Raw genomic sequence first — 27,781 nt, forward strand, 5'->3', positions numbered from 1 at the left:
ACCGAGGCGGGGGCGGCGCGTGACAGCACCAGCCGCGGGCAGCGGGGCGGCGCCCGAGAAGCCGGCACCCCTGCGCGAGGCCAACGCTGCCGGCGCCCTCGGTGGCCTGGGGGCCCGGCTGGCCGCGCTGTTCTCGGTTTGACGGTCCCGGGAAAACTGAAAACCTGGACTCGCCTTGACGCCGACCCACCGGGGCGCGTTCTCCTCACCCGCGGGGGACGTGAAGAGCGGGAGCGGCGGGAACGCAGCGTCCCCCCGGCCCCGCGCCGCGGCGCCCCCTGCCCGCCCCGGGCTCGGGCGCCGCACCCGTCACGGGTCCGCCAGTGAAAGGAGCCGGGCCTGTCCGCTCCAGGGAAGGAGGAGGCTGAGGCCAGGGCCGCCGCGTGTGCCCAGGCGCAGGGTCGGCGCCCCCGTGAGCCCCTCCCCACGCCCCCCCGCGGCCCCGGGGCTCGGCCGGCTCGGGCGCCTCGCGGCGCTGGGGACCTGCGGGGCCCCGACGCCACAATGGACCGAGCGGCGCGGCCGCGCCCGCCGGCGCAATGAGGCGGCTGCCCGCCGGGGGGCGCCCGTCTCCCGCGAGGTCCCTTCCGGGCCCCGGGCGGAGGCGGGGAGAGGCGGCCGCCAGGCGAGGCCGGGCGCCCCCAGCGTCAGCCGCGCGCTCGGCGCCGCGGGACCCCGGCGGGCGCTCCCGCAGCTCCATGCCGGCGCCCGGCGCGGCTCGTCCCACCCCGGAGAAGCGGGTACGTGCCCCCGTCGGCGGCCGGGGCAGGGGGCGGAGGGCAGCGCCCAGAGGCTCGGACAGCGCGGGGTGGGCGCGCCCGGCGGGACGGGCGCTGGACGCGGGGGCGCGCGGGGGACTCCGGCCGCGGGCGCCGTGTACGCGGGGCCGCGGGCCGCGGGGGAGCCGGGCGCCGGGGGCGCGCCGACCGGGCTCTGAGGAGATGCGCGTCGCGGGCCGGTCCCGGCCGCGCGCCCGGTGGCCCGAGCGCCGCGGGACACGAGCCCCTCCCGCGCGCGGCCCGCTGACTCCGCCTTGAAGCTCCGGGGGGGCTGCTGCCCCGTCAGTTTCCAAAGGGAGCAGGGCGGCGGGAGGGCAGCGGCTGAGTGGAAACGGAGGTTTCCCCTCCCAGCCAGGCAGGGGCGCCTCTGAAATTCTCGGCCACCTCGAAACAGCAGCGGGCGGGGAGGGGGGGCGCCCCAAGGTAACTGCCCGGGGCGCCCGGCCGCCGCGCCAGCCGCTCTCGAGGCCCGGCCCGGCCGCTCTAGGATGGGCTGGTGGGGACCGGTGACGCGCCCCGCCCCGGCCATGCGCCCGAGAAAGGCCCCCGAGTTGGGCCCCGTGAAGTGGGGGAAAGGCCGCCGACTGAGCTGGGGTCGGGGCGCCCGCCCCCCTGACCCTGCAGATGCGTGCCGCGCGGGAGTGACCACAGGGCTGGAATGCGGGCGGGCCAGGGCGTCCCGGGGCGCATCGCCAGCACCCCCTGAGTCAGCTGCGTCTGCGGAGCGGGAGGCACCGCCTGGGGAGCCCAGTCCCGGGAGGAGCCGTCGAGGAACAGACGGAGCCACCGAGGGCACCCGGCCTGCGAGGCTGAGGACCGCGCCTTCCGTGACCCTGCCGGCCCAGCTCCGTGGCCTGAGCACTGAGCACCCCTCAGGTAGCGTGGAGCCCCCAGAGCAGGGCGCTGGCTGCATTGTTCTAGGCAAAGGAGGAAGGAGCCCAGTGGGCGGCCCCCCTCGGCGGGGGGGGGGGCAGGAGCGCGGGGAGGGGAGCGGCCCCCTCGGCGGGGGGGGGCGGGGGCGCAGGAGCTTGGGGAGGGGAGCGACCCCTCGGCTGGGGGGGAAGGGGAGGGCGCAGGAGCTTGGGGAGGGGAGCGGCCCCTCGGCTGGGGGGGGAGGGGAGGGCGCAGGAGCTTGGGGAGGGGAGCGACCCCTCGGCGGGGGTGGGGCTGGAGCTTGGGGAGGAGAGCGGCCCCTCGGCGGGGGGGGGGGGGGGCGCAGGAGCTTGGGGAGGAGAGCGGCCCCTCGGCTGGGGGGGGAGGGGAGGGCGCAGGAGCTTGGGGAGGGGAGCGGCCCCTCGGCGGGGGGGGGGGGCTGGAGCGCGGGGAGGAGAGCGGCCCCTCGGCGGGGGGGGGGGGGCGCAGGAGCTTGGGGAGGAGAGCGGCCCCTCGGCGGGGGGGAGGGGGGCGCAGGAGCTTGGGGAGGAGAGCGGCCCCTCGGCTGGGGGGGGAGGGGAGGGCGCAGGAGCTTGGGGAGGGGAGCGGCCCCTCGGCGGGGGGGGGGGGGGCTGGAGCGCGGGGAGGAGAGCGGCCCCCTCGCCCGCGCGGGTCACGGGACACCCGCCAGCTCGGGAAGCGCAGGGCGGTCCCGGCGTGAGGAGGGGCCGCGGAGGGGGGAGCACAGAGGCCCTTCTCTCCCTAAGAAGTCTCACCTGGGCGGTGCTACTGAAAAAGACGACCACTAATTATAATAAGTGGAGTATTCAGTATGACTATTATTTATTGAAGCCTTACTGCGCGCCAGGAAGTTGACAGATGTTTTATTTGACCCTACCAGCTGTGAGGGAGAGCACTGCAGTTATGACCACTGCTCCTGTTTTACGGACAGATAGCTACGGTTCAGACAGCTTATGTGACTTGCCCACTGTTTCAGAGCCCATGGAAGGGAAAGAACCGGGGGCCAAGCCCAGGCCTAGAAGTCCATTATCAAAGAGTTTGGACTGGAAACCTGAGAGCTGGTCTCTGCTGCCCCTCCCTGCCTGTGCCACTGTCCTCCTGAGGTCCTCTCTGCCTCCAGGCAAAGGGGCTGCACAGCACTGGGGCTCCCTCCGCTTCTCTGGGACTGACACTGGCTTCTCCATATTTTGCCTCATTTCCATCCCCCATCCTGCTTCCCTCTTTCCAGTTGTTTCACCTTGAATCTCCCCTGTTCCACTTCAAAATGACCCCCATTCAAAGAGTCCTCTTGGATCTCCTTGCCTGGTACCAGCCCACAGGGCAGCCCCTTGAGGGAGGGCCTGTCACTGCCCCTTTAATTCTCCCTGGGCTTGGAATGCAAGTGAGTTGAGCTAGCTAGCCATCTCTGTGAGGTCAGATAAGATGCTATATATATCAGAGTCTGTAACCTGAGCACCGGATTACCCAGCCCAGAGTCATACTCCAGCCTCCGGGCTCTCCACTGCGCTCCCGGCCCAGCTTGGGAAGGAGAAGCCCCCAGATCCTGTCCATTGCCCCTAAACACAGGTTAGTAGCTGCCCCTTTAATAGGTGAGCTTCACAGGGACGCTGAACAAAGGGCCCTGGACTGCTTGGGGGAACATTTGAGAGACCGCTCCACCAGGCCTGGTGGGTGCTGTGGACAAGACCAAAGGCCGGGGGGTCAAGGACAGAAAGGATGGAGTCCTGGAGGAGAAAGCTGTGCACCCCTGGGGAGGAGGCACCAGAGGTGGCTGGAAAGGGAACCTAAGGATTTCAATACTGCGTGGGGCCCATTTCCGTTGCCTTTTCTTTGAAGTGTAGAGATGCCTACCCCCTCCCAACCCCAAATCAAAGAATTACCCAATAGAGACACTGCCCTGGGCCCACGCTCTTCTTTTCAACCTGTCAGGAGTCTCGCTCTAATCTTAAATCTCTTTGTTTTACCTCTTCTCCTGCCCTTCTCCCAGCCCTTGGGCAACTATGAGGAGCCAGAGACAGAAATGGACCCAAATCCCCTTAGATGACCCCCTGTCAAGGCATGTAAGACTATTAGGCTCTAAACTGGTGGGTCCCTGGCTGCTACCCCTCAGAGATAGAGCTGCTAGTGACAGGCTGGGAAGGAGGGGCGGGTTGAGGCTCCTGGAGACCTGAGAATAGACAGATCTCCTGACGTGAATGAGCACAAATATCCCCACCTCAGTCCTGCGCTCCACCCGCATCCTCCACACCAGCCAGGACATCCTTACACTCACAAGTTGCCACTTGTGCCCAGACAGTGCCTGAGCAGCTAAGAGTGAGGGTCGAGTGTAGTGAAGGGTGACAAGGCCCCTCTCAGCCGCTTTGCCCTTCAGGTCAGCACATAAGCGTGTCAGCAATGCCTTATTCCTTCGCAAGCGGCTGTGGGAAGCTCTGACATCACCACTGCGAAGGTTTCCAAGCACCTGGCAGGACTAGCTGGTTCTCCCCACTCACCTGTCCTGGACACCTGGGCAGGAGGGACAAGACTGAACCGTGTTGAGGCATGCCTCTGAAACCCAGCTCTGGGCTTTCTATCTAGACAATGACTAGGCCACAGAAGCTGGCATGCCTTCACCCCAGAAAGCAGGGCAACTCTGGGCAGCAAGGGGCCAGGAAGGCTGCTGGGATGTGGGACATTACCCATCTCCTACCCTGGATGCCAGGAGTGCCTGGGATTCCTTGGGAGCAAGTCCTCCCCTGGCTGGGCAGGTTAGGGAACCTTTCACGTGAGCAACAGGAAATGACAGTGACTGATTGCAAGGGGTTTGGCTGCCCCTGGGGGATAGGTTTCATTTTAACCCCTGACTCACCTAGTCTGGGTACCTTAGGGAGTGAGCCAAGCTGCAGCAAGGGTAGGAGGCTGGAGCACATGTCCATAACCAGGCCTTGGGCCAAGGGCCATGGCCAGGGCTAGACCCTAGTGCTAGGGGGACATGCCGGAGCTTGGCACTGCAGGTGAAATAGAGGCCTCCTAGACCATCTTGCCGCCGATCAATATTGTACTGGGGCTCAGGTTGCACCTGACTTCGTTTTAATTCCCCTGCAGTGGAAACTCTGAAGGGCCTGCCATGCCATTGCCTAGACAGTGATGCCTGGATGCCCCACCCCCAGCCTCGTACCACAGGTCTCCCACTCTGTGCCAGCTCAGGGAGAGCTCGGGGAAGTGTGAAGTGGGGCATCAGGTTCGGGGTGGTTGTTAAGAGGACAGAACGCAGGTCCCAGTGCAGCTCTGCCACTCTTCCCAGTGTGGCCCTGGGAAATCCACATCACTCCCACAAACCCCAGTGTCCTCACCTGCAAATGGGCAGATTAATACACCTGCTCAGAGCGGCTGTGAGGACTAGATGAGTTCATCGCGGTGTTCCAGAAGTCTTAGCGAAGTTGTTTGTGTTTTTTTTTTAATTTATCTTTATTGTTGAAAGTATTACAGATGTCCCTTGTTCCCCCATTGATCCCCTCCACCCAGCATCTACCCCCTTAGTGAAGTTTTAAGCTTTGATAACTTCAAAAATACAAATGCTAAATGCTTTATTATTTAAATTTCTTGTCTATTTTTTTTAATCCTCACCTGAGGATATTTTTCCATTGCTTCTCTGAAAAAGTGGAAGGGGGAGAGAGAGACATCGATGTGAGAAAGACACACTGGCTGCCTCCGCTCGCAACCCTACCAGGGCCAGGGATCAAGCCCACAACTGAGGTCCGTGCCCTGGGGCGTAATCCAACCCAGGACCCTTCAGTCCGTGGGCTGACGCTCTAACCACTGAGCCAAACCAGCCAGGGCTTGTCTATTTTAATGTTTTTTTATCCTCACCTGAGGACACTGTTTCCATTGCTTTCCAGAGAGAGTGGAAGGAAGAGAGAGAGAGGAACATCGACGTAAGAGAGACACGTTGATCGGCTGCCTCCTGCACCCACCACCCGAGATCTGATCGAGAGACAACTGTGGGCGTGTGCCCTGACCAGAAATAGTGCACGGACAATGCCCAACCAACGGAGCCACACCGGCCAGGGCAGGGCATTTATTCTTCCAAAAGAATTAAAGCTTAAAATTGCACTAAGGTTTTGGGGACACTGTACTCAGAAGAGCACCAGGCATGTGGCGGGCGAGGCTGAGTGTTAGAGTTGAGGCTGCATGTGAAGTCCTCAGCAGGGTGCCTGGTCCAGAGGTGTTCATACCTGCTGGTGGGACGATGGTGCTTGGCTCATGGTCCTATCAGGAAGCTGAATGCTCGGTGCAGAGAAATGTTGCTGCCCCTCCTAAGAGGGGGAAACTGAGCACAGGGAGGGAGACTCAAGCAGAGCAGGGAAGGGTGGAGGCACCTCTGTGAAGGTGGCAGGGAGGAGGAGCTTGGTAGGTGGACTGCCCCTGCTGTTGCCCCTGCTATCTGAGGCTGGCACCCCAGGAGGCACCTCCTGGAGCCACATGCCTGTACTTGCCAGCTCTGGGTAAACAGTGAAAGGAGCCAGGCTGCAGGGGCCCCACACTGGGCAGGGATGGGGAGGGGGGTGTCCCAGCCAATCAGCTTGCCTCCCACTGCCCCATGAAAGGGCCATTCAGTTCAGGCTGTTCCAGTGGCAACGAGACGACTCCTAGCCATGTGAGTGCCAGTCCTGTCCCTGGCTTGTGTAGCAAGGATACTGCCAGGGCCCTGGCCTGGTTTCCCCCCCATGGTATGTTATGCAGCCCGTGCCAGGTAATGCCAAGGTGCACCAGCCCAAGCTGTCTGCTCACCTGGAAGGTACTAGCACTCTTCTCAAAAGTGAAACATGGTGAGGAGAGGAGAGGGGGGCTGGAGGGGTGGATAGACTTGCTCAAGGTCTCAGCTCCAATAGGGATCCTCTCTCCAGACATGGGAACTGTAAGCCAGATGTCAGTGCTGACAGGCAGCTTCCAGGAGGCTGTTTGGGAGAGCATGACCCCTCCCCTCCCCCAGGGCTGCTTCCAGGAGTGGGGCGCAGACCACTGTCAGTTGCCACCAGATTGGAACAGAAAGGAAAGCAGAGATTTAGGAGCCCTCCTGGGACTCTGGGCCAGAAGGTGTGGCTCTACCTCCAGCCTCCACAACCCTTCCCAGGGCTACTTATCAGCTGTCCCAGAGCTGTCTGTCCCTGCTCAGGCTGTACCTTGTTTGGCCGCAGAATTTCTGCATCATCAGCGGGGCCAGGAGAGGTCATGAGCTACAAGCTCTGGGCACTGCCTGCAGAATACCAATTCCCTGGGAGCCTTCGTGTGGGGGAGGGGGGGAGGCGTCCTGGGCTGGAGGCTGGAACTCGTGGAAGGGGATGGGTTGTATCTGATTGGCCGCTAGGTGTCCCAGAGCCCAGCTCCTGAGACCTGGAGTTTCTTTGACTTTGAATTATTGATGGAGTTCTCATCAATAGTGAAATAGACTGGACCCACACCCAGCCCCCTGTGCCTCTGTCTGTCTGTCCCCTTGGCCTCCCTCAGCTTTCACTCTCTCCCTTCTCTGCACCCCAGAAAGTTAAGCAAATGCGAGGAAAGCTTGTGGTTTTCCCCAACCCTGAATAAGGACTTCCTATAGTTACCTTTCCCTAGAAAGAGCTGAAAGTTGTGCTGGAGGTGGGAGTGCAATGGGCAAGGGAGTGTACATGAAGGTAGGGGGTCCGGGCCAGGTGGGAAAAGGGTGGACAATAAATGTGGACCAGGTTTTTCTGATGTGAGCCTGGACTGAAAATTGCTGGAGGTCTCTGGCAGGGTCTTAGAAGTTTTGTTCTAGGGCCTTTATGGAAGTTGCCATCTGTTGATCTACCCTTACACCTATCCCAAGCCTTGCATGGACTGAGTTTCTAGTGCTCTCTGCCAAGCGCTCGGCATGTGGGGCTTGGCACCAGCTCCTCTCTGCCCTGATGGGCCGAGCTGCCGGCCTGGGGCAGGCTGTGGGCCTCCCAAGCCACTGCCCGCTCATCAGTTCATTTCACTGGGGGCTGCAGGGGAAACCTTGGTGCTCAAGGCTGAGGTCAGAAGCCTTGAGCTAGCTCCACCAAGGAGCTAGCCTGCCCTGACATTACTTCTTCTAGGCCCACAAAGGGAGGAGCAGGTAGAGCGGCTTCCAGGCAGGGGCTGGGGGAGGGGTAATGACCGGTCATTACTGAGGGCTTTCCCATGTTATCATCTCACTCATTCTTCACAGCAGCCCTGAGAGGTAGGAATCATGATGATGTGTTATCACTTTACAGGTGAGAAAATTGGAGCTTGGAGAGGTTAAATGACTAGGACAGAATCACCGAGCCAGTCACAGAGCACATCAAAAACAGCCCCTGCACACACTACTCTGAGAGTCCTGGGGGACTCTGCCCCCCCACTCCCAAGGGCCCCTGATGGCCCTCGTGAAGGGGCCTGGTCCTACCTGCTACTCTTTCCATAGCATCTGCGCCTCCAGCTCCATTGTAGATGACCCCTGTGCTCTTAGGGTTAGGAGGGACTCTGGGAGTCCCCAAGTGAGCCTAAATTCGATGGGGAGGGGTGAATCAAGTAAAGCGCACTGGGCTGGAAATCCGAAAGACCTGAATTCCAATCCTGGCTCTGCTAGTGTGTGACCCTGGGCAAACCAGTGTCACGTTTTCCATCCGCACACCAGGGAGATTAAAATGGATCACCCTTTAGGGCCCTCAAAACTCCTTAGTTCAGATACTGTGTTCTTTCACCAGCTCCACCCCAGTTGTGAGGACTTAGGGTGGGCACAGGGTGTGCTGCCTGCAGTTCAGAGTTTCAGCCTCTAGGGGAGCCCCAGTGCAGGTTCATCACCCTGAGCAGTGGGATGGGTGTTGGCAGGGAAGCTCCTGGAAGGCCACAGTGCCCCCGCCCCACTTAGAACAGAGGTTTCGCTCAGTGACAGGGCAGTGCCCATGTCTGGGGAAGAACTCTGGAGTGGGGTCCAGAGACCAAGGTCAAGCCCCCTCTCTGCCACATGCTCACTACCCTCCACCTTCCCCCAGCCCTATTACTTCCTCTCATGAGCTCCCTTTTCCTCACCAGGAATCTGACCAAATGATCCTCAGGTCACTCCCACTCAGACAGTTGATGGTTCCAAAGAGACTCCTACTCATCCCATAAGTCAGAAGGGAGTGGAATGGTCTTCACTCTTAAACTGTCCAGTGTTCTTAGTCCAGAGGGTGAGGACAGGGACATCTCTCTAGCTGGGGAGTCTCTGCAGAAGCTGAGAAGCTGATGGGATCTGGGTGGAAGACTGTGTGGGACTTGGAGGGCTGCAGAGGGAGGGCAGTGCCGCTTGCATGTGTGGGGCCCTAAGGGGAGTACTCAGAGGTGCCAGGATGTGCTGAGACTGACTGCCCTGTGTGCTGTATGGAGGCCATCACCTCTGCGCTCTTGGTGAGGTGTGAACGCATGGACATGTGTGGACCCACACGAGAGGCATGGTTTTCCGCGGCAGGCTGGCCCCTTTGGAAATGGACTGTGTGGTCCCTGGTTGAGATCTAAGGTTCTGGCCAGCTGGGGATGGAGAGCAGATACAGTAGAAGCCCGACATCTGTCAGGGCCCTCTAACGACTGCTTTCCTTGTCTTTCAGCCCATGCAGCTCCCAGTCCCCACGGAGTGCAGCCCTGAAGGATGTCCCAGCTCTCCTCCACGCTGAAGCGCTACACAGAATCGGCCCGCTACACAGATGCCCCTTACGCCAAATCAGGCTATGGCACCTACACCCCGTCTTCCTACGGGGCCAACCTGGCCGCCTCCTTCCTGGAGAGGGAGAAGCGTGGTTTCAAACCAGGGCCCCCAGCCAGCTCCCTCACTCGGCCCAGTACCTATGGCCCCTCCTCCATCCTGGACTACGACAGGGGCCGCCCCCTGCTGAGACCAGACATCATCGGGGGTGGTAAGAAGGCAGAGAGCCAGACTCGGGGCACTGAGCGGCCCACAGGGAGTGGACTCAGCGGGGGCAGTGTATTCCCTTATGGAGTAACCAACAGCTCCCTCAGCTACCTGCCCATGAATGCCCGCAGCCAGGGGATAACCCTGACCCAGAAGAAGTCGAACAGTCAGTTAGACCTGGCCAGGGATTTCTCCAGCCTACGGACCTCAGATAGCTACCGGATAGACCCTGGGCACCTGGGCCGCAGCCCCATGCTGGCCCGTACACGCAAGGAGCTGTGTGCCCTGCAGGGGCTCTACCAGGCAGCCAGCCGCTCGGAGTACCTGGCCGACTACCTGGAGAACTATGGTTGCAAGAGCAGCACACCTCAGGGCCTCACCCAGGCCCCTCCCTCACGAGTCCCTGAAGTCCTCAGCCCCACCTACCGACCCAGTGGCCGTTACACTCTGTGGGAGAAGGGTAAGGGCCAGGCCCCTGGGCCCAGCTGCTCCAGCTCCCCAGGGCGAGACACCATGGTGAGTTTGCCCCTTGGGGACCCAGTGATGGGCTGGGGAGGCAGCCACTGATGTAGAAGAGACAGGTGGAAGGAAGGACTCCCAACTCTACTGCTGACTGAAAGCAGTGGTTTTCTTCCCGAATCTCATGGCAGCTGCTCCTACAGCCCCAGTGGGGACAAGCCAGGGAAGTCACCTAGGCATGGTTGATGCTCTGGTGGCTCGCTCCCTGCTCAGAGGCTTTCCCACTCTCCCCAGGAAACCCACTTCAGGACCTGTGCCCTTGACGACGGTCCAGCAGTGCTCCCGGAAATGCTCAGATACCCCCACATACACTGCAATTCTTACCCTCTACTTTTCCACCCAACATGCCAGGGTCCTACTCAGGCCCTGTCCCATCCTGGGCTGGATGCTGAGGCCCCCAGACCACCAGTGTTCCCTGTGGTAAGAGAGGCCTCTGTGCTCGGGCTGCATCTCCTCTCCTGCTCAGGCTTTCACTTCCCAGCCTGGAGACCCCACTTAGCAACTGGGCCTAGTCACGGGGGAAGAGGGGCGCTCCTCTGATTGACACTGGCTGGCTCAGGACCAGGGTGCCTAGACAACAGTCCTTCTCATGTGGCTTTGAAGAAATTTTTACCTAGGGCTTTAGACAAACTAATATCTCTATATTCTAGTCCTTCCTGGCTGGAATGAAGGCAGAGGCTCTTCTGGAGACTGAGCAGGGCCTGGCATGGTCTTACTTGCATCTAATCCCTGAGCAAACGTTTCTTGCGCACAGACTACATCCTGTCTTTTCTGTAGTTGTTGGTAACCCATTAGGTGGCTCTGAGGATGAGAAAGAAATGATATCTCTAGATCCCTCACCATGTACCTAGAGCAGCACACAACTCAGCTGGCCTGCTGACTGCATGTATGGATGGTGAGTGGGTAGATGAGTGAATGGATGGGCGGATGAGTGGATGGGTAGATAGGTAGATGAGTAGATGAGTGGACGGGAGGGTGGGTGGATGGATGGATGGATGGATGGATGGATGGATGGATGGATGGATGGATGGATAGATGAGTGGGTGGATGGATGGATGGATGGATGGATGGATGGATGGATGGATGGATGGATGGGTGGGTGGGTGGATGGATGGATGGATGGATGGATGGATGGATGGATGGGTAGATAGGTAGATGAGTAGATGTGTGGGTGGGTAGTTGGATGGATGGGTAGATAGGTAGATGAGTGGATGGGTGGGTGGGTGAATGGATAGATGGGTGGATGGGTAGATGGGTGAATAGATGGACAGCTAGCATATGGGCAGGAGAGTTAGGTGTTATGTCTCCTTTATGTGCCCTTCCTGTACTCCTAGGACATGTGCCTTTTTTAAAATATAGCTGTGTCACAATAAGAAGTGCTTAGTGGGCTTGTCCAGATAAGTGGAGCTGGATTGCAGGATGGTGGCGGGGCTTGGGTCATAGACCTAGAAGCTTGGAATAACAAGGTCTTGAGAGGACAATTTGAGAACATTACCTAGAGAGTCTTGGCCTTGGGAGCTGTCTGAAGTGCCATGGGAAATACAAAAGCTTGTGCCTGCCAGAACATTCAGACCCAGAAAGTGCAGAGTTGGCTACACTGGAGGGCGAGTGTAGAAGAGGAATGGGGAACAGAGCTGACCGGGAGACAGGTGTGTGCTCTCAGAGAAGCGTGTGCTTGGTGGGAGCATGACTCACTCACTGGGGCATGTCGGGTGCTGCTCATCTCAGGGGCAACTAGAAAGCGGCTCTGGGGCTCTCCCCACTTTGCTCTGAAGAGAAGGGTTTTATTATGGTATGCAGTGTTCCTCAAAATGGGGTCAGAATCACCTGCAGGGCTTAACAATTCAGGGGCCTGGACCCCACCTGGGTCCCCTGAATCAAATTCTCTAGGGGTAGTGCCTAGGAATCTAGCCTTTCTACAAGCTCCTCAGGTCACCTGTAAGGACCCTGCAGCTTGAAAACCTCTTCACAGATAAAGTAGAGATCCACCCTCAGCCCAATCATGAGAGAGCAGGGTCTCCTCCTTTTCTGGGGGGTGAGGCTCCATTGGGACTCTGCCTCATTCCCACACAGGCATATCCCAAACCTCCCTGGAGTCTGCTGCCCTCTATCCCATCCAAAGTGGACACCAGCCCCACACCCTTCACCCCCAGGGCAGGGTGAGGGGAGTTTTGAGACAGGACCTCAGGGGAGTGGCCAATTGCCTTGAGGCCCACTTAGCCACCCTAACATCCCTCCTACCCTTCCAGAAACTCACAGGACACTTAGGTAATGCCAATACGTCCTACAACTGAGCCAGTGCTCCACTCTGTGCTTAGGCTCCAGGAGATACTGCCACGAGGAAAGGCCCCTAATGGGTCAGTGGTGATACCCGGATTTAACCGCATCCCCTCTTCACCACTCTCATCCTCACTTCCTGGAGTTGACCGCCTTTTGCTGAGATGAGAACAACCCCACTCATGGGGCCTGGGCCACTTCTTTCTAAAACTGACTCCGGTTTCCATTCACATCTGTATTTAGGGATCTGACCTCCTTGTTCATTCATTTCACGGTGCTCAGCTTACTAGCAGTGTAACCACAGAGAAATTCCTTACCTTCGGAACCTGTTTCCTCTTCCTAGATTATCATGAGGAATCGAAGGTTGTGTGTGAAAGGGCCTGGCATGTAGTAGGCGTCCAATGAATGATTGTCCTCCTTACACCCTTCCAAGAGGCAAGAGATGTGTGAGCCTGGTCCCCTCCCTCAGTGCATTCCTGTTTAACGTGGGAAAATAAGTTCTTAAAATAGTTGCAATAGGAGACAGCCCTCGTTGTTTTCAAGTGTCCTGGGTAGTGGGAAAGGGAGAGGTCTCCTGTGGCTGGGCCGTGCCTGCTGGGGGAACAGTTTGCCTCTTTACCTTGGACACCTCTCTTCTAAGCTGTTTCCTCATCGATAAAAGGGAATGGTCACACCTGTCCTGCCCACCTCACAGGGATGTCCCAGCTGAAAGCAAATAATGGCTGTGGAGGAGTCTGAGGCCAGTGCAAAGCTAAGGAAGACTCCTGGGAACCTAGGGAGAAAGGTGATAGAAGTGGAGAGTTTGGCAGGTCCATGGAGTGGGGAGGGAGCAGCCTTGGGAGGGAAAAAGGTGAGAAAGTCCATCCAGTGGCAGGATCCAGCCTGACCTGGCTCCCCAGGGGCCCCCGGGGCAGCTGGCTTCACTACAGTTGCCATTCATCCAGGGAGGTCAAAAGCAGGCCCCAGGCAGGGTACAGCAGTTCTAACCAGACTCATGCTCACTCACAGTAGCAGACAGCATGGACCTGGAATATCAGACTCAGCTGAGCACTGGTGGAGGGGGAAGAAATTCCGAGTAAGGCCCACGCTTGCATGAGCACCAACAAAATGCCGGTCCATGGAGTGCAGCTCAGCCTAGGATAGTGAGTGCTGCCCCAGGCTCTACCTTCCATTTAAAATGCAGACACACTGGAGAGGAAGGATGTGATGATTCAAATTGGTATTTTTTTAAAAATGAGAAGAAAAAGCTTTCACTACCCCCAGTGGGGGACTCTAAGCCAGGTGGGTTGGTCCTGCAGAGAACCCAGAGCCCAAGCACCCAACCCCTGTTCCCACCTCTCCTGCCCCACCTCTCCTGTTCCCTGAGCCTAAGGACAAGCTGTTCCCACTGAGCTCTGCCAGGGCTGCGCTTTAACCCTACAATCCATCCTAATCCTCCACTCCACCCCCTCAGGCTGCTCCCTCCCCAGCCCTGGCATTCTGCCTGCCAGCCTCAGCTCTGTCTTCTCCCTGCCCTGCTCTGGCCACCCTCTCCTATCACCAAGAAGAGCTGGGGGCTGGCCCGGGCCCTCCAGAGCAGTCGCAGGCCAGGCACCTACTGTTCAGACACAGAGCCAGGGACTGAAGCTCAGCCTGTTCCCCCTCCATGCAGGCTCTTCCACACCCTTGCCCTCTGCTCTGGGAATCTATTGCGAGGAGCAAAAGGTCTGGGAACCTAAGGTACCTGGATCCTATGGTTACCTGGCTCCTATTTGCCCTTGGGGCTGCTGACTCACCTCTTGAAACTCTGGGTCCCAGCTGTTCAGTAAGGGGGAGATTACATAAACTGAGGTCATGTGATTTTTCTCTTGAGCGGGACTTTGGACTTAACTGCTGCCATGCAGTGAGTGGGCAGTATTCCAAAGAGTACAAGTTAAAGATGGTAGGACTGCCCTAAAGCTCCCGAGTGAGAAGTGTGACCTCCTCTCTCATCCCTGCCTTCTCACTGTTTGCCCAGCCCCACTGAGCTGCATCCCTGCTGTCCTGTTTGTGCAGCTTGGCTGCCGAGGCCCTGGGGCTGTCCTCACCCAGTCAGCCACACTGAGGAGGCTGAACTTCCTGAGGGCTTGAATCTGTGTTGACAGCATGGGAAGGTCAGGCAGAGGAGACCTTAAGCCAGAGGGGTACTCATGGCCAGGACCAATACTAGCTGTGCAGAAAGAAAGTCAGTCAGTTTGTGGTTTGTGGTTAGAGTCTCCAGGACCCCCAGGTCTCCATTCCTTGAAGACCAGCTGTGGGCTGCCTTACAGGCTGTTTCTCAGTCAATGCCCAGCACCATCCTCCCTGCCGCCTTCTCCAACCCCACCCCAGGATATCTTTTGAGTTCATGTGGTACTGGGGTGAGGCTCAGCAATGCAGAAGTTAATCCAAGCCTGGCAAAATGTTCCCTGCCCCTGGAAGAGCTGCTCTACTGACCATCAGCTGTAGAAATGAACATCATCATGTTCAGGGCCCAGAGCTGTACATGTGGCCCCCTGCACCCTCTAACCTCAGTGGATCCATAAGACTGGTGCCCTAAACAGAGGTATAAGCAAGAGAGGGAAGTGCGCAGGCCTCTTGAATCTAGCTGGTTCCGGCCAGACTACCCTGAGGCTCAAAGGAGAGCTTTTGGCCTCCTGGGGTATGAGTGATGCATGAAAGCAGAGCTTCCTACTGGCCTTCCCTCCCCAAGGGCACTTGTGGACTGAAACCCCAGCCCCCAACAAGGACCCTGAACCCCTACCATTTCAACCAGTCAATCAGGCCACCAGTCTGTCTGTGTGTAGCCATAAGAGCAGCTGTGTGCAGGAGCAGGGCCACTGGTTTGAGGCATTTGCCTGGGCCTGAGCAGTGTTTCCAAGCCCTGGGCCAAGCAGCCCACTAAGACCTGAGGAAGCAGGACACACTCAGTCTCGCCCTCACAGAGCTAACTCTGACTTTATTTATACTCCATCCATGCCAGGAAGCATTCGAGGTAAAGAAAAGTACTTATCCTGCAGGGAGGCAGGCCAAACACAGGCTCTGAGAAATGGCAGTCTCAGACTACGTGAATGAACCCTGCTTACATCAGGTCAGTGTATTTGAGTCATAGTCACAAAGCCAGAGCCAGATTCAGGTCCCAGGAGACTACAGTCATCCCTCAGTATCTGCTGGGGAGTGGTTCCAAGACATACACACACACACACACCCATGGATACCAAAATCCACTGATGCTCAATCCCTTATATAGAATGGCGTATTTACACATAACCTCTATTTGTATATAGGCTATACAGAGTCTGCCTACACATCACTTCATTCATGTAGATTCAGCAGAGTGCTCTGCATGGGGCAAATTCAAGTTTTGCTTTTTGAAACTTTCTGGCATTTTTTAAAAATATTTTTAATTTGAAGTTAGTTGAATTCATGGATGTGAAACCACAGATACAAGAGGCCGACTGTATATCCTTTATTCCACTTCAAGAAATGGCCCTGGCCCTGGCTGGTGTGGCTTAGTGGTTAGAGAGTCTTCCTGTGCACTGAAGGGTTGAGGGTTCAATTCCCAGTTGAGGTGTGTGCTTGAGGCAACCAATCAATGTTTCTCTCTCACATCGATATTTCGATGTTTCTCTCTCCCTTCCTCTGTCTCTAGAATCAATGAAAAACATACCCTCAGGTGAGAATTAAGGAAAAAAAAGGCACTGAAGAGAAAGGGTCTCAAGGGGGTTTGGCTAGTTGAGAAAGGAGCCACCATTCTTTGTTGGTTGTACAGAGCTGCTCTGTGTGACTTCTTTCCCCTCCTCCCAGACTTCTCAAAGAGCTCCCATGTAAAGCTTTCCCCATCTGCCCCACTCCCGCCCCTGGCAATGCCCATAACCTTCTGTATCCCAGGAAAGAGGAAGAGAGCATGCCGGCAGAATGCTATGATGTCCTGGGGTTGCGGTAGTCACATTGCTGGCTCAAGTCATGGGGAGACAGGCCCGATGCTCCAACGGGTGAGTGCCTGTTGGATACTGCATCCTGCAGCACCCAAATCAAATGCAAACCCAGACTCACCCCACCCACTGGGCTCAGTGGGACTTCCTGGATGCCCTGCTGAGCCTGGTCTGGCCCCTTTCAGAAATGAGAACACCATTTATTAAGAACCCACAACCCTGTCCTTGAGATTTCAGTGTGATGGCACAATCAACACAATTTAAGACCATTTACAGGAGTCTTGGAGACACCTGTAAAACAAACAAATGAATTAAGATAAAAGTACAGTGTAAGCTGAATGCTAGCAGACTGAGGTGTGCGATAACGGGTGTTTAGAGCCAGGTGGAGTTTATAAGGAGGTGGTTAGCAGAGACCAGCAAGGGCATGCCAAAATCTCCCTCTAGTTGTTAAAAGCATGAGTTTTGCTGTAGGACAGGTCTGGATTCAAAGCCCCACACTGTCATTTATTGGCTTTGCAGTCCTGGCAAATCATTTGAACTCTCAGGGCGTAAGGTTCTTCATCTATAAAACAGAGGCACTAGTTACTATGCATTGTGTCATTGTGGCAGTTAACTGGAATAATCTTTTTATTCCTCACCCAAGGATATTTTCCCATTGCTTCTTCAGAGAGTGGGAGGGAGGGAGGGAGAGAGAGAGAGCCTCCCACACACGCCCCAACCGGGGCCGGGGATCCAGCCTGCAACCGAGATAATGCCCTTGGTCACAATCGAACCCAGGACCCTTTAGTCCACAGGCTGACGCTCTGACCACTGAGCCAAACTGTCCAAGGCTGGAATAATTTATGTAAAGCACTTAGCCAGCACCTGGCATTTAGAAAGTACTTCATCAGTGGCAGTTTTGTTTTTTTAAGTGAGAGAAGGTAAGTGCTGAGAAATAAGAGCAGGTTGGTTGGCATCAGGGATCAGAAAAGAGAGAGGGTGGTAACAGTGGAAGGAGCCTAAGGACAGACAGATTCACAGACAGGACTACCTGAAGCTCTGGACCAGATTTGAGAGTCATGTGCTGTTGATGTTTCAGGGCAGAAGAGTGAGGTGATAGATGCAAGCATTGCTGCAGACCATGTAGGACTGTGGCTAGAAAGGAGGGTACGTGCAGAAAAAGGCTGTTGTGTTTTGTTCAGGGGCCAAGTTGGGTCACCGGGCGAGGACAGTGACTGTGGAGATCACCCCTCCTAACATTAGCACCCTCTTTTATCACCAAGTAGAAGACCTTGCAACTCCTGCTTCCTGCCCACTGCTCCCACCACCTCCGCTGGAACACGTGGGGGCAACCCTCTATACTCCCCTCATTAGCATGAAACTGCTGTTTGGTGGGTGGCCTAGGGTACAGCCATACATGTGTCCTGAACACATTCCCTATGTTCCCTACGTAATCATGTATGCAGAGTGCGTGTACATGTGGAGATGAGCATGCAGAGAGGAACAGAAGGAGACCACAGATGAGTAATGGCACACACTGGCCTCTCAGAGTATTTTTAAATGCTAAAAATACTGGCTAAAAATAGCAAGTTCCCAGGCAAGATACTTTCTCTAAGCAGATTCTGTGTGGGTTCCTGATAGGTGAGGGGGTGGAGCACCAAATAAAACACACAGACCTCTGATCTTCAAGCACTGCCACCCTTAGGCTCAGAGCGGTACCCTCGCCCCACAGCAGCTGAGCACCATTTCCCCACCATTGTTTACCTTACCCCCACCTCCAAAACACCTATCAAAATTGAAATCGTGTGAGAGGTGGAGTTGAGAAATTGAGAAGAGGCCAGAAAATATTCTTACCTAGGGCCAAAAGGGACAGTGACCTATTGGACCTTATAAAATATGGGCACTGCCTCTCAATAATGGGCCAGACCAGGACTGGAGGGGGGAGGGGTGCTGAGTCTGGAAGCCTTGGAAACCTCTCCCCTCCACCGGGGCCCAGGACCCTCAGACTGGGCTGCTGGGCTCCCAGAAGGCCTGAGTGCCCCCAGAATGCAGTACAAAGTTTGTGCGTAAGTGCATTTTTCCCCAAAGAAACTACAGAGCTTTCATCGGGTTCTCAAAACGACCTGCAGCCCCCTCGATTTAGGAGTTGTACGCCGCCTTAGGGAAGCTCACCGGCTAGCACTTGGTCTTGGAGAGGTGTCCTCTGCGGGCCTCAAAGACAATTTTCTTGAGTCCCAACCCTGAGGCTGGTGCAGGGCTCCGCGCTCCCGTCCTTCCCTCCCCGGGGGTGGCAGGTCTCCGGGGCGGGCTGGGGTCGTCCGGGGACCCCAGCGAGACGCGGGAGGGGGCAGCACGGTGGCCTCTCTGGTGGGCGGGGAGAAGGGGCGGGGCGGAGAAGAGGACAGGAGGGGAAGGGGGGGACAGAAGGGGAGAGAAAGGGGCGGGGCGGAGAAGAGGACAGGAGGGGAAGGGGGGGACAGAAGGGGAGAGAAAGGGGCGGGACGGAGAAGAGGACAGGAGGGGAGGGGGACAGAAGGGGAGAGGAGGGGAGGGGGACAGAAGAGGAGAGGAGGCGGCGGGGCGGAGGGGAGAGGAGGGGGCGGGGCGGAGGGGAGAGGAGGGGGCGGGGCGGGCTCCGCCCGGGCGCTGACGTCGCGGGGCCCGAGGCGCCGGGGGAGCCGCCAGTCGGCTGGGGCTCGGAGCCGGTGCCGGGGCGGTTGGCGGCGCGCGCCCGGGAGGTTGAGGCCGGGGAGCGCGCGGCTGGCCCGCCGTAGCGGTTACCGACGGGCACGGCGGACGGGTCTGGGGCGGCCCCGCCGACCTGGGCGTCGGGCTGTGGGACCGCGCGGTGCCCCCCGCGCCCCTTTTGCCTACGTTAGGCGTGGGCGGAGCCCGCCGCCCGACCCCCGGCATGCGCACCTCGTACACGGTGACCCTGCCGGAGGAGCCCCCCGCCGCCCCCTTCCCCGCCCTCGCCAAGGAGCTGCGGCCACGCTCCCCTCTCTCCCCTTCCCTGCTGCTCTCCACCTTCGTGGGGCTCCTGCTCAACAAAGCCAAGGTACGCGGCGCTCCTTTCGGGGACCCCCACGCGGAGGGCCCGGGTTTCCGCCCACCCCCGGGACGCCCACCTCTGCCCCGCCCTGAGCCCGCCGCGCGCCCTCCGCCGGGGGACGGGTTCTTCCCAGCCCCCACCCGTCCCTCCCCGGGGTCTCCGGGCAGGGAATGCCCCCACCCCAGGTGACCTCACGCTTCTCTCGGCCCCTCCCCTGCTGAGGCCCTGACCCCGCGCCCTGCCCCGTACCCGCGGCGCCCGGTGACTGGAGCTCTAATTCCTGGCACCTACCAGGACAGGTGCAGCAAAGCGTAACCTTGACTAGTTCTTGGCGTGCGAGGGAGCCGGCGGCGCGCTGGGCTGCGCGGGTGTGACTCCTCAAGGCCAGAGCCCAGCAGGGAAGGCGGTCAGAAAGGGGCTGCCTCCCCACGCCCCGACCCCAAAAGGTCGGGAGCAGGGACCCTTAGGCCTGTCACGGGCGAGCAGTTTCCGCGGGTGGAAAAGAGCAGCTTTCCTTCCCTCTCCAGTCTGCTCAGTGGGCAGTGGGTCCCTCAAATGCAGTAGCCAGCCTAGAGAAGGCCTGGGTGAAGGTGGGCACTGCCCGCTGGGAGCAGGAGGAAGGGGCCGGAGCCTGGCAGCGGTTACGTAACAGGCCGCAGCCCCCGCGTGGGCCGCCGCCGCCCCCGGGCGCCTGGCTGCTGGGGACTCGGGCCGCGGCGCAGGTGGAGCTCGCAGGGAGGCCCTGCCCGGGGTCTGGGGCGTGAAGACAGACCCAGCCCTTTCCCCTGCTCCTCCCGAGCCCCCTGCTCCTTCCCTGAAGGTGACTCAGATCTGTGTGCTGACTGTGAAGGTGGCATCTACTTTCTGGAACAGTGGCTGCTACTAAGTCAAAACTAGGTTTGCTGGTGGCTGATATGAAGGAAGTTCCCGACTTTCGCAGCTCCTCGCGCAGCCCCAGCGTACCAGCTGGAGTCCCGCCTGCTCGGCCCAGAGGCTGGCTTGCAGGGCCTCCAGCTTCAGCAGCTCTAGCTTCTCCCTGTCAGCCCTGAGGTAGGGCTGTTTTCCCCGTAGGAAAGGTCACTCCTGGGACATTTTGTTCCTCTCTGGAATGGAAAGTGCTGACTTCCCCTGGAGCTCCTGATTGCCTATTCATGGCAGAGGAATATCTGCTGGGCACACAACAGCCCTGCTCTCCCCTCTGCTCCCACCCCGACTCCTGCTATTCACCCACCTTCTACACAGAGTGCTGAGAAATTGGCATGTGGGTTTGAACTCAGGAAGTTTTAGAGAAAGGCCCAACATTCCCCACATTCCCCCAAAAAAACTAAGAGTCCTAGCAATGCCTTAAAGGAACTTCACTCCACCCACCAGGCCATTAGTAAGGTTAGAACCTCAAGAAAAGTAACGGTGACAACAGGCTCTTCGTGACCCTCTGCTGGCTCAGAGTTGACATGTCCACACCACGGTGCCTCAGTAGGAAGACAGACACCTCCACTGTCCTGTTGTCCCATCACTGGTTCTGCGTTACCGCGAGGGCCCACGTGGGTGGACATTTACATGGTCACCAGTGGTAGAGTTACTTTGCTTCAACAGCCCGTTTAGACAGATGTTGTCTGAGGCCCAGGGGGTAAGAACTAATAAAGCACCCGCAGAAATAGGTGTGAGAGGGTATTCTTCGTGGGTGGGCTTTAATGTGTAGCTTCCTATATGCAACACAGAGGCTCCTGCAATATTTTTGTTGCGCCCCAGGGGAGTCCTTCTCCAGGTCTACCTGAAAATGCTGATAAGGTCTTTGTCCAGGGAATCCTTTCTGTTGTGGCCCTCTTACTGGAACATCAGAGTTTAGACTCAGAAATGTAAGATTCAGATGTTGTGTTCAGGACCATATGCTGCTAGTCCTGGCAAAGTTCTTCAAGGATGCTCACCCCCACCTGCTGCCAAAAGGCTTTTCTCTCTCGCTGCTGATGGAAAATATCTCTTCTGGATATATTTTCTTCCCTAGTGTTAGACCTGATAATTGAAGAGGAGGGATCCTCTCACTTGTGGGCTCAGCATGTCAGTTCCTGAGAAAAGTCCTCCTTCAGCCTGCCTCTTCCCTCCCCAGCCCCTTGAGTTGACAGCCTCATGGGTTTTGGACTGTCAGCACAGAGCATGAGTTATTTTTTTTATATTTTTTAAAATTTTCGCCTTCGGATATGTTTCAAGAGTGGAAGACAGACAGACAGACAGACACATCGATCGGTTGCCACCCATACGCGCCCTGACTGGGGACCAAACCCACAACCTAGATATGTGCCCTGGCTGAGAATTGAACCCACAACCTTTTGGTGTCCAGGATGACGCTCCAACCAGCTGAGCCACTGGGCCAGGGCAGAGCATGAGTAATTTTAGCTAAGTTATTCCAGGCTCCTGTTCTGATCAGGGTTGAGCTGGTTAAGCATGCCCCAGCCAGGGTTGCTCCAGAGTTGCTGGCTCCCAGGCCCCCTCTCTTAGAGGGCGGGCAGCAGACTCATCTGCACATGGCTTCTTTTCTTTTTTTATCTTTTAGTGATTTCAGAGAGAGAAAGGGAGAGGGAGAGAGAGAGAAACACCAATGATGAGAGTCATTGATCAGCTTCCTCCTGCACGCCCCCTACTGGGGATGGAGCCCACAACCCGGGCATGTGCCCTGACTGGGAATCAAACCTCAATCTCCTGGATCCTAGGTCAGTGCTCAACCGCTGAGCCACGCGGGCCAGGCCAGATGGCTTTAACCCTTTGAGCCTGAAGGTTTTCTGGTTCCTTGGAGGTAGGGCCAGAATTAGCCATTGGCCTGGACAAACTATGCTCAGAGTCCTCCACCTGGCACCTGTTCTCTCTCCAGACCCCTCACCAACCTCCACAGCAGGGACAAGAGCAGGAATGGCACCTTCAGCCAGCTGCTTTGCCTCTGCCACCCATAATCTGCCATCACAAGGACTCTCAGCCAGTGGCCAGGCGGGATGTTGAAACCTGAGCCAGGCAGGGAGGATTCTCCCAGGCTTTAATCAGCCCTCAGGAGCTGAGCTCACCTGGAAAGAATTCCACCTGTCTTTGGCCAGTCATAATGACAGGTTGACTTGATTTCTTTCCCTGCCCCCCAAATATCTAAACTCAGTTAAGATGTTTTGTCATTGAACTCTTCAAGACTTCCTTGAAGTGCTTATTATGACAACCACTTTATATATTAGACACCTGGGGATACAGATATTTGAGATAGTGTCTGGATTTAGGACCTGAAATTTCTTGTGACCAGGAGTCAAATATGTTCCCAAATATATGAATTTCTAGTCTCTAGTTCTAATCTCCACTCTCCAATATGGTAGAGAATGAAGAGTAACATAAAGATGGGGGGAATGCATAGTCAATAAAAGAAAGCAAAGCCCTAAAGAGCATTTTTGTGTGTATTGAAAATGGCAGGCATTTGTCAGTCCTCTTTCCTACAGGGTGTGCAGACTAAAGCTGAAGAGAGCGTCACACGTGTGGCCTGGTGCTCATGGCTCCAGCTGGCAGAGTTGCATGAGAGCCTAGCACAGGCCAGCCTCTTGGCCTTCAGTCTCATGTGCCCTATGTTCATTGCTTACAGAATTCTAAGAGTGCCCAGGGTCTGGCTGGTCTTCGAAACCTTGGGAACACGGTAAGTTCTTCCCTTCTTTCCTACACTTCTTTCCTGGGGCCACCCCCTACTCTCCAGACTGGGACAATCTAACCAGAGTCCCCTCCTGGCTCCAGCTTACTCCCTGCCCACAGCAGGAAGCACTGCTAAAGGGGAGTTGCCCTTTTAACTGTCAGCCTTTTCTGGATCTTTCTCCTCAAGGACATCTGTCACATCCCACCCACTTCTGTCCAGCTCACCCACACCCCTTGTGCACCTCTGTAGTAAATAACCAGCTACTTCACCTGTGCCAGCAGTGGGAATTTGCCTCATTTCGCCCCTTTCACTTACAAGGAAAGGAACTTGAGGCTGAGGGAGGATTCATTTCTGAGGCAGATGAGTCCAAGGGCCTTTGGTACTGAGTAAGTAGAGGTGCTTCCCCTGATGCTCTGGGTCATCTCCCACAGTGCTTCATGAACTCCATTCTGCAGTGCCTGAGCAATACCCGGGAGCTGAGAGACTATTGCCTCCAGAGGCTCTACATGCGGGATCTCAGCCACAGTAGCAATGCACACACGGCCCTCATGGAAGGTGAGGAACCCACCCACCGACACAGTCCTGCTTCCCCTTGGGACACCTTTCCTACTCTACTATTGCTGCACCAGTGGTTGTGTTTTATATGTACCACTCCTGTCTTTCCTTCTTTGGCTACTCTTTGCTGGGATTCTAATTTAGGAGTTGCTTATAGAAAAGGTCTCACCTGTCCTCCACCCTCTACCTTCTCCTTTTCATAGAGTTTGCAAAACTAATCCAGACCATATGGACTTCATCTCTCAATGACGTGGTGAGCCCATCTGAGTTCAAGACCCAGATCCAGAGATATGCACCGCGCTTTGTTGGCTATAAGTAAGTGCCTGGCAGACATGTCTTCCCGGGGGGGGGGGTGGCAGCAACAGCAGTTTCTTGGGACAAGAGGATTGCTTACTCTCTTTCCTTTGGGGTCAGTCAACAGGATGCTCAGGAGTTCCTTCGCTTTCTTCTGGATGGGCTCCACAATGAGGTAAACCGAGTAACAGTGAGGCCTAAGTCCAACCCCGAGAACCTCGATCATCTGCCGTAAGTAAGAGGAGAGACCTGTGGGAAGCAAAACTTTATGAACTTGAGGTTTTTCCCTGTTGCTTTGGGGGTAATGAGAGGAGAATTTTGAATGTTAAGAATTAGATTGATAGAACCCTAAACTTATCGTGGTTTGAACTCTGACCGGTGTCCCCCTCTGGCCCCCAGGGAGGACGAGAAGGGACGGCAGATGTGGAGGAGATACCTCGAACGGGAGGACAGCCGGATCGGGGGTAGGAGCCTGCTTTTCGTTACATGCCTTTGCCTAAGCAGAGTGTGAAAAGCCCTGAGAACTAAGAACCATTCTCCCAGACAACCCTTCTTCTGCCCAGTGTCCAGAGACTGAGGCGGGAGCAGGGAGAAAGGAGATGTGGAGCTGCGGGCTCACTTCCTGCATTTAAGCACCGTCTCTCCTCTCCCCAGATCTCTTTGTTGGGCAGCTGAAGAGCTCCCTGACGTGTACTGACTGTGGTTACTGTTCTACAGTCTTTGATCCCTTCTGGGACCTCTCACTGCCCATTGCTAAGGTACGCGCCCCTGTTGCCCCACTTTTGGAACTCCCACTGTAACCTTTGGTGCTGTTGACCTCTGGCCATTACTTTTCTCTCAGCGGGGTTATCCTGAGGTGACTTTAACGGACTGTATGCGGCTCTTCACCAAAGAGGACGTGCTTGATGGTGACGAGAAGCCTGTAAGTCACCCTTCCTGACAGCAGCTCCCAAGAGAGCTCCCTGCGAAAACGCTGCCCCCAGCAGGTCAGCTAGGAGGTGCTGGGCTCACAGTCCTCTCCTCTCCAGTTCTGTTTGTCACGTCTTTCAGACATGCTGTCGCTGCCGAGCCAGAAAACGGTGTATAAAGAAGTTCTCCATCCAGAGGTTCCCAAAGATTTTGGTGCTTCGTATCCTTAAGATCCATTAAGTCAGAGACTTGACATTAGAGAGAGACTGATGACAAGGGGCCAAGGTGAAGGCCCACAGAGTAGGAAAAAGCCTTTCTTTTCTCATTTGCTCTTGTTCCCAGAGGGGCGCCCCCCTCTCAGGGCCCAGCCCCTTGCTGTGCACCTGCTCTTGCCACACTGTCTGTCCTTAATGCACATCAATTCCAGATCTGAAACGGTTCTCAGAATCCAGGATACGTACCAGCAAGCTCACAACATTTGTGAGTTTCCCACTGAGAGACCTGGACTTGAGAGAATTTGCTTCAGAAAACACCAGTGAGTATTTTCCGCAGGACATAGAGCCCAAGGCACAAGTGTCTGAGGTGTGGGGGCGGGGCCAAGGGGCAGGGATGCTGCACAGGGGTGAGTCTTCAAAACTGGGAGCGGGGGCAGGAGAGTGAGGGAGTGCCTCGGGCTCGAAAACCTTGTATTTCCTCCTCAGACCATGCTGTTTACAACCTGTATGCTGTGTCTAATCACTCCGGAACCACCATGGGCGGCCATTATACAGCCTACTGCCGGAGCCCAGCGACAGGCGAATGGCACACTTTCAATGACTCCAGGTGAGACAGACATCACAGACAGGCCTCCCGCTGTCACACACCTGTGCTGACCCATTGGTGTGGCTTCCGCCTTGACTGGACAGAAAAGGTCAGAGCCAGAAAGCCATGTAACACATCTACTGCCCACTTGAAGACTCTAGAAGACAACAGAAGAGGTTGGCCCTGGGTGTATACTAGGGAGATTAGAGACCGGCCCTCACCCTCCCTCAGCCACTCAGCTCTGCCCCGACAGCCCCTCACCAGGGCTCTGACTTCTACCTGCTCTCTCCACAGTGTCACACCCATGTCCTCCAGCCAAGTGCGCACCAGTGACGCCTATTTGCTCTTCTACGAATTGGCCAGTCCACCCTCCCGTATGTAGCAGCAAAGAGCTACATACCTTTCTCCCTTCCCCATGGTGGCCCCACACCCTAAGTTTTTTTAAAAAAAAAACAAAAAAAAAAAACAAAAAAACTGACAAATAAGAGAAAAATAAAGTAAACTAAAGCTGCCGAGCAGGAGTCGCTGCAGCCTGGTCTGGGTCTGGAGCCGGGAGCCAGGTGGTCCTGAGCCACACCTGGCAGTGAAGATCAGCAGGACATGGAGACCAGAGCCAGCACAGTGCCCCTCGGCTTCTCTTGTTTGCATTTTTAAGCTTGTGGTTTTTTCTTGAGTGTAACAAACGGCCGTGTGTGGGGAGGAGGGCCTCACCCGCTGCTGCCCACTCCACCCCGCTCCTCCCAAGAAGACAGCGCCCTCTGGAGCCTGCTGGGAGGATTGCTGCCTGGAAGCCGCGCCTGAGCCTCGACCCTGCTCCCTGGCCCAGAAGCAAGAAGAACACCCATGAGCCAAGAGCCCTCAACGCTGCTAACTCCAGGGGAGCAGACCAGGGGACATCTTTGAAAAAAGTTGTTTTTGGTTTTTAAAAGCCCAGTTTTTTTTAATGACCCTAACTAAAGTTTTCAGACTGGAGATACTCTCCACACCTCTTCACAGCTAAGATGTGCTGTTCAGTTGTTTTTTAACTCTTCAGATATACCTTTTCTAATGCTGGCCCCATGTGCTAGGTAGCTGTTGTCTCTCCCCAAGCACAGCCACAGTAGACCTGGGATCTAACAAGTTTTGGTTTTTTGTTTTTAGGGTTTTTGTTGTTTTTTTCCTTTTTTTTTAATGTTTTGGATGGAATCTACTTGCCTCTAAGAATTGTGCCTTATAGCATTTGGGGACCAGGGGGTAACTATCCCTCCCTGAAATATCCCTCCGCCGCTTCCCTTTTCCCCATGCCGTGTTCAGACTGGCTGGAGGAGATAGGGGTTATGCCCTTCGCCCCGGCTTGTCTGCATTGCAGTGAGATGAAAAGGAAAGTAGGTAGAAGGATATTTCTTACAGGTATCACAGTCTTCCTGCCCGCTTCCTCTAACCCACCCCTGGTCTACTCCCCAGCTGTTTGAAGGATAGCACAAGCCTCTTACCCCTAGAGCTTCTCTCACCTTTAATTTATTCCCTCTTAACATGCTTTTTCTCCCTGACCCTCCTTCCCCCACCCCCACCTTCTCAGAGCCTCCTGACTGAGTTTCTCAGGGATGCCCATGCTGCCCTTCAGCTCCCCTTGGCATCAGTCTTCAGTCCTGCCCTGGGAGCTGGCATCTGAGTGTTTTGAGACATCTTGCCTCAGCCCAATGATTTTTTCCCATGTGCATGATTTTTGCTCTAAGTAGTTGGGCAAACTTCCGTACTGACCCAGGGAGTGAAGCTGCTCAGCGTCAAGGCAAGGAGCTCTGCATGGAGCTCTTCGCACCACACAGCTGACCTGGCTTGTGCCCCTCGGAGCCTGGAGCTTTCCAGTACTCCCAGGACGAGGCATCAGAGAAACACCCCGAGTTAACTGGCCTGACACCCTTCTCCAGGAAAGACCTGTGAGCCTGAGCCAAAGGGCTGGTGTACATGTGTTTACTGTGTAAGCAAGAGTAGAACATCTGATGTACAGTGGAACCTTGTACAGAATAAATAATAGCTTTGAGAAATACATTGGTACGTGATGGAATCTTGATTTGAGAGGGTTTGAACTCAAGAAGTGCTCCTAGCATATTTAGTGGCCAAATATATTCCTGCTTCAACCATATAAATTTCAAGTTCTGGGAGGAAAATTAACCCACTTTTTAAACTTTTCTATTAAAAAGCTTAACTAGTACACATTTTGAACACTGTATTTATCTGGATAAACATTTATTGGTGTTTTAAATGCCACACTTG

At 56.2% G+C, this 27,781-nt stretch overlaps 1 protein-coding gene across 7 annotated transcripts; it reads left to right on the forward strand.

Moving 5' to 3' along the window:
- Positions 1-623: 623 nt before the first annotated feature.
- Positions 624-27,556, forward strand: USP2 (ubiquitin specific peptidase 2). 7 transcript variants are annotated; one of them, XM_081155005.1, is made up of 14 exons: positions 656-740; positions 9,260-10,077; positions 10,315-10,500; positions 22,925-22,975; positions 23,401-23,524; positions 23,728-23,839; positions 23,939-24,049; positions 24,218-24,282; positions 24,473-24,576; positions 24,660-24,740; positions 24,869-24,947; positions 25,155-25,262; positions 25,429-25,549; positions 25,823-27,556. In XM_081155005.1, exons 2-14 carry the CDS (start codon positions 9,301-9,303, stop codon positions 25,908-25,910), a joined length of 2,007 nt encoding a protein of 668 aa, XP_081011131.1. In that variant the 5' UTR covers positions 656-740; positions 9,260-9,300; the 3' UTR covers positions 25,911-27,556. The 7 variants fall into 7 exon arrangements, with proteins under 7 accessions (XP_081011135.1, XP_081011131.1, XP_081011134.1 ...); XM_081155006.1 differs by lacking the exon at positions 656-740 and adding an exon at positions 1,566-1,655; XM_081155004.1 differs by lacking the exon at positions 656-740 and adding an exon at positions 3,131-3,239.
- Positions 27,557-27,781: the final 225 nt, after the last annotated feature.

Source organism: Miniopterus schreibersii (genome assembly GCF_964146895.1).
Source record: "Miniopterus schreibersii genome assembly, chromosome: 12".
Classification (NCBI taxonomy): domain Eukaryota; kingdom Metazoa; phylum Chordata; class Mammalia; order Chiroptera; family Miniopteridae; genus Miniopterus; species Miniopterus schreibersii.

Bases quoted from the DNA above. Each gene is read 5' to 3' on its own strand.
- USP2 (XM_081155005.1), top strand. From the start codon at position 9,301: ATGTCCCAGCTCTCCTCCACGCTGAAGCGCTACACAGAATCGGCCCGC. The intron at 24,577-24,659 runs GTACGCGCCCCT...CTTTTCTCTCAG, and splicing joins TCTCACTGCCCATTGCTAAG to CGGGGTTATCCTGAGGTGAC. The intron at 24,741-24,868 runs GTAAGTCACCCT...CACGTCTTTCAG, and splicing joins TTGATGGTGACGAGAAGCCT to ACATGCTGTCGCTGCCGAGC.